This window comes from Calonectris borealis, chromosome 28 (genome assembly GCF_964195595.1).
Source record: "Calonectris borealis chromosome 28, bCalBor7.hap1.2, whole genome shotgun sequence".
NCBI lineage: Eukaryota > Metazoa > Chordata > Aves > Procellariiformes > Procellariidae > Calonectris > Calonectris borealis.
In genome coordinates this window covers 5281896-5287572 of record NC_134339.1, presented here as the reverse complement: position 1 = coordinate 5287572, position 5677 = coordinate 5281896, and the positions used below count along the sequence as shown (strand labels likewise).

At 68.5% G+C, this 5677-nt stretch overlaps 1 protein-coding gene across 1 annotated transcript; it reads right to left on the bottom strand.

Annotated features, from left to right (window-relative positions):
• Positions 1-1880: 1880 nt before the first annotated feature.
• Positions 1881-4489, bottom strand: LRRC25 (leucine rich repeat containing 25). The gene is made up of 3 exons (XM_075175241.1): positions 4472-4489; positions 3339-4269; positions 1881-2809 (listed from the first exon to the last, which is right to left on the bottom strand). The coding sequence occupies exons 2-3, from the start codon at positions 4244-4246 to the stop codon at positions 2689-2691; spliced, it is 1029 nt and encodes a 342-aa protein (XP_075031342.1). The 5' UTR covers positions 4247-4269; positions 4472-4489; the 3' UTR covers positions 1881-2688.
• Positions 4490-5677: the final 1188 nt, after the last annotated feature.

The window sequence follows — 5677 nt, the reverse complement described above, 5'->3', positions numbered from 1 at the left end:
GATCCTTCCCACCCGAGAGAGCCCAAACGGGCCGGGGTGGGTCTGTCCCCGGGTGGCCACAGCCCACCCCAGTCTGAGCATCAACTATTCTCTGCTTAGAGACTTATTTATACAACCCTCTTATTTATTGCTAACTTATTGTATTTTATAGTAAAATACCTTTTTGGGAACGTTTTCGTGGTGGGTATTTGTATTTTATATATTTCTAGAAAACAGAAATAATGTAATAATGTAAATGAATAAAGTGATGGGAACAGGGGTGCTGGCTGCTCCTCCCGCACAATTAGGTGGGGGTCTCCGACGGCGCGGGGTGAGCAGGGACCGAAGCCCCCCAGCGCGTCACCTTCAACCGGGGGGTCCCGCAGCTCGGCCCCCTCCGCAGGCGGCCGGCCGGGAGCTGGCTCCATATGGATTTGCTGGTAAATCCTTCTGGCTTTCCGCGGCCGGGCCGGCCTCATCCCTGCCCCGCCAGCGGCTGCCGTGGCAGGTGAGTAATGCCTGGGCGATGCTCCCAGGGACCTTTGAGTTGTTTGTGTCCTTGAGATGGGTGCTGGGCGCAGCCTTGACCCACTGGGCAGGACGCCCAGCCGGGACATGGACGCTGCCCAATTTCCAGGTACCTCCGGCCATGGGACCCCGCAGACACCGAGGGGCGGGGGAAACCGCGGCTCCCGCGGGCTGTGCCACCGTGGAGGTCAGTGGTACACACCGTGTCCCCGAGGGATTCGCCACAGCTGGATGGGATGGCTGCTGTCACAGCTCCTCTCTGCTCTGTCCCCTCTTCCAGCACGTCCCGGGGGTGTCCTGGGCTGCCCGGACCCTCGGCAGCTCCCGGTGGAGGCTTGAGGGACGTGGGATATGGGGACCTGCACTCTGGGGACAGGGTCTTTGGGGACCAGGGTTCGAGGGACGTGGGATATGGGGACCTGCACTCTGGGGACAGGGTCTTTGGGGACCAGGGTTCGAGGGACGTGGGATATGGGGACCTGCACTCTGGGGACAGGGTCTTTGGGGACCAGGGTTCGAGGGACGTGGGATATGGGGACCTGCACTCTGGGGACAGGGTCTTTGGGGACCAGGGTTCGAGGGACGTGGGATATGGGGACCTGCACTTTGGGGATGGAGTCTTTGGGGGCTGGGACTTGAAGGACACGAACTATGGGGACCTCCACTCCGGGGACGTGGACTTGAGGGACTGGGGCTTCATCGAGCTCCACTCTGGGGACGTAGCCCAAAGTGACATGGGCTCTGGGGACCTGTCCTTGAGGGTGCTGGTCCCTTGGGACCCCTGCTCTGGGGACATGGGCTCTGGGGACCTGTCCTTGAGGGTGCTGGTCCCTTGGGACCCCCGCTCTGGGGACAGGGGCTCTGGGGACCTGTCCTTGAGGGTGCTGGTCCCTTGGGACCCCTGCTCTGGGGACAGGGGCTCTGGGGACCTGTCCTTGAGGGTGCTGGTCCCTTGGGACCCCTGCTCTGGGGACAGGGGCTCTGGGGACCTGTCCTTGAGGGTGCTGGTCCCTTGGGACCCCTGCTCTGGGGACAGGGGCTCTGGGGACCTGTCCTTGAGGGTGCTGGTCCCTTGGGACCCCTGCTCTGGGGACAGGGGCTCTGGGGGCTCCAGGGGCTCCAGGGACTTTCCCCAGGGACTTTCGCCTCCAGCACCAGGCAGCTCCTTCGGGTTAATGTTTACAGCCGCCCCTGTGCTACCGACACCCCTCACCGGGGCCGTCAGTGCCGTTACCGGATAACGAACCGCGGCTCTGCTCAGCCGGTGCCACCCCGCTGCTGCCAGAGGGACGGATCCGGCCCGGGAACGTCACCCGGCAGAGGCTCAGCCCTGGGGCAGGCACCCCGTGTCCCGCCCGGGGCTCCCAGCAGACCACGAGCTGCACAGGTGATTTAGGATAATTAAACCATTTAATGGGGCACGGTGGAGCGTCACAAGGGCCGGAGCTCAGGGGACCCACGGAGAGCCGGGGGGGACATCCAGACAAGCCGTGGGGTCCCCATGTCCCCAGGCTGCCGGTCCCCCCGGGGTGCACAACCCGGCGGCGCCGGGCTCGGGGATCTTGCCAGGAGCATTAAAAAAAGGGGCTTTTGCGCTGTTCCCCAAACGGGCAGGTTTAGCAGGAAAAGGGGGGGTGCAGGCGACAGCGGGGTTGGTCCCGGTGCCCAGATGTCCCCAACCAGCGGCACGTCCCCGAGCGCACGTGCACCCTGACGCTCTTCATCGGCAGCCGAAAAGGGAAGAGGAACCGTGCGCCACGGTCACCCCACGGCCCCCCGCTCTGCCCCGGGGGGGCCCCACGCGTGTCCCCTGCCGGGAAGGCTCCGGCGTGCCGGCTGCCGGCAGATGCCGTGCTGAGGTGTCCCCGCGGTCGGTGGCCACCGGCCCCGGGAGGAAGCGCCAGCCCTCAGCCCTCGCCCCGCGGTGGGAACTGGGGCGAAGGAGGGGGCCGGGGGGGGGTTAAAAATACCCCCCCTGAGAAACACGTCCCTGGCAGGATGCGTGCGGGGGGACCACACGTGTCCCTCTCCCAGCCGTGGGGAGCCCCACGGAGCCCCCGTCCATGGGGAGCGCCCATCCCCGCCCCCTCTGGGCTGGGGGGCCACCAGGGAAAGCCCCGGGGAGAAGCGTGGGTGGGAGCCAGAGCTTCACCCCCACAGCCCCCCGGCCCCCCCGGCCCCTCACGGGTTGGGGATGATGTAGACGTTGTCCTCGTGGCTCTGCGTGTTGGCGTAGATAGGCTGCTCCCCGGGCACGGCCTCGCTCTCCAGAAAATAGTCCTCGTCCACCGGGACCTGGGGGCTGGGGGGGACAGAGGGGTGGCACCCGCCGCGCCGTGCCCGGGAGGTGGGGTGGGGTGGGGGTGGCTGGTTCCCAACGGGGGAGCGAACGCCCCGGGGCGGCTCTGGGGGGGAAAGGGCTCAGCCCCGGCAAGTGCCTGGGCCTTGGGGGTGGAGGGATGGGACAGCGCGGGGTGGCACGGGTGGCACTGCGTGGGGTGGCACGGGATGGGGTGGCATGGGGTGAGGTGGGGTGGGGTAGGGTGGGACTGGACAGCATGGCACCAGGCAGCATGGTACAGTGTGGATGGCACAGCACGGGATGGGATGGGGCGGCACGGCATGGCACGGCATGGGATGGGATGGGATAGGATGGGATAGGATGGGATGAAATGACATGGCATGGCACAGCACGGCACGGGATAGGTTGGCATGGCATGGCACAGCACGGCACAGCACGGCATGGCATGGGACGACGTGGCACGGTACAGCACAGCAGGGGAGGGGATGGGACGTGCCCCGAGCAGCAGGTCCCCACGCCGGAGCCTCACCTGTGCCGCTCCTCCTGCCATCCCGGCGTCCAGCCCCGCGCGGCGGCCGGGGCGGTGCAGGGGCTGACGAAGACGTTTTCATAGTCCGGCGCGGCGGCGGCATCGGTGGTGCCGATCTCAGCGGCCCGGCTGATGTAGCGGGGCTGCCCGTGGGCCGCGCCAGGCTCCCACTTTCCCCACCCCGCGTCGGCAGCAGCGGCGGCCGCTTTCCTCCGCCGGTAGCAAACCACAGTGGCGACCACCAGCAGCACGGCCACCCCGCCGGCGGCCCCGGCCAAGCCGGCCACCAGCCCCACGCCGCCCCGGCATTCCCGGGCGTGGAAATCGGTGGCGTTGAAGGGGTCGTGGTGGGACGTGAGGCAGTGGCACTGCAGCAGCACCGTGCCGTTGGGCCGGGAGCAGGCGCAGGGTGCCAGGACGCTGCCCACCACGTCGCAGCGGCACGGCACGGTCAGGAGGCGCAGGCTGGCCTGGAAGGCGGTGGGGGGCACGGCGGGCAGGGGGTTGCCCTCCAGCCGTAGCCTCTGCAGAGCCGTGGCGTTGGCGAAGAAACCGGCGGGCAGCTCCTGCAGCCGGTTGTGCTGCAGCTGGAGGTGCCGCAGCCCCTGCGCGCGGCTCAGGAAGGCGGCCGGCAGCTCCCGCAGCCGGTTGTACGACAGGTCCAGCTCCTCCAGCCCCGGCCCGACGCGGGACGAGGGGCTCAGGGCGCCGATGCCGTTACGGCTCAGCCTCAGCCGGCTCTGCCGCTGGAAGGGGCCCCAGTCCAGCTCGGCGCATTGACGGCTGCTGTTGGTCAGATCCAGCTCGGCGGGGGCGTCCGGCGGCACGGTGAAGCAGGGGGCCGAGGGGGCCGCGGGGCGCAGCGGCAGCAGCAGCAGCAGCATTAGGGGGGCCGCAGGGTGCCCCATGGCCCCTTCACCCCACTGGGCGCCTGGGTGGGAATCGGGGGGTCAGCCAGACCCGCCTGAGCGGACCCTCATTCCCGCTGAGCGTGCCGGTTTCCTCCTCCCAGTGCAAACCAGTGCAGCCCAGTCTGGCACCCACCCCGCTCCCCCTCTCCCCAGGCAGGGCAGCACCCAGGGGTCCCCTGGGTGGTTTTCCGGCCCCCCCCCCGCCCCAGCACCCCGACTCGCCTGCGCTCCGGCCGCCTCTCTGCCTGCCTGGGAAGAGGAACAGGCGGGTCCCACCGTCCCATGTCACCCTGCCGGGGCGTAGCCGGCCCCGGGGGGGGCAGGGGGGCAGCACCCCCTGCCTCAGCACCCCTCAGCCCTTCCCTGGGTGCTGCAGGGGTCTGACCCCGGGTGCTGCTCCCTGCCCGAGGGGCCTGGGGGGGGGCTGGGGGGGGTCCCGGGGCTGGGGGGGGCCCAGTTGGGTGCTGAGCATCCCCACGGCCTCGAGTGTTGGCACCGGCACCCGAGAGGGCGGCTCCAACGGCCCCCGGGCACACGCGTGGGCACAGGCGGACATGCGCATGCACGCGCTGCTGCACGCTTGCACATGCATGTAGGTGCACATGTGCTGGGCGCTCACACACGCACCCCCACATACGCTCGCAGGCACGTGTGTGCACACGCAAGGACACGCGTGCACTGCCACGCACACGCGTGCACAATGGCGGTGCCCAGTGAAGCGGGTTGGAGCGGGGGGGGGGTCAGGCTCTTAATGATGTCTCGGTGCAATTAACGCGGCGGCCCGGGGAGGGCGTGCGGGCAGGATCGGGCCCTCCCTGGGGTCTCGGCAGCCGCGGGGTCTCTGCTCGGGGTGGGACCTGCTTGCGGGGGGACCCCAGGGCTGGGGTGGGAGGGCTCCTGCGTGGGTGTGTGTCCGTGTCCCCGGGCAGGGTTGGTGTCCCCATCCCGGTGTTCCCCATGTCCGCATCCCCCCGTGTCTGCGTCCTCCCCGTGTGTCCGTGTCTGCCACTCATGTCAGTGTCCTGTGTCCCCCGACTCCACCACGTTTGTGTCCATCCCCCCGTGTCCGAGTCCCCCCCATGTCCGTGTCCCTCCGTGCCCACCCCCTCGCCTCCGTGTCCCTCCGTGTCCACCGTATCCGTGTCCGCCCCCTGGTGTCCGAGTCCCTCCGTCTCACATACATGTCCGTGTGTCCACCGTGTCTGTGTCCATCCCCTCGTGTTAGTGTCCGTGCACGTCCACCCCTCGCATCCATGTCCCTTCGTGTCCCCCCCTCGTGTCCGTGTCCCCCCTCATGTACGAGTCCCTATATGCCCAGCCTCTTGCATGTGTCCAACCCCTCGTGTCCGTGTCCCTCCGTGTCCACCCTCTCACGTCCGTGTCCCTCTGTGACCACTGTGTCTGTGTCCACCCCCCCGTGTCCGTGTC

Excerpts from the sequence above, each read along its gene's own strand:
- LRRC25 (XM_075175241.1), bottom strand. The coding sequence starts at position 4,246 with ATGGGGCACCCTGCGGCCCCCCTAATGCTGCTGCTGCTGCTGCCGCTG. Across the intron at positions 2,810-3,338 it reads TGGCAGGAGGAGCGGCACAG|CCCCCAGGTCCCGGTGGACG; the intron begins GTGAGGCTCCGG and ends TGTCCCCCCCAG.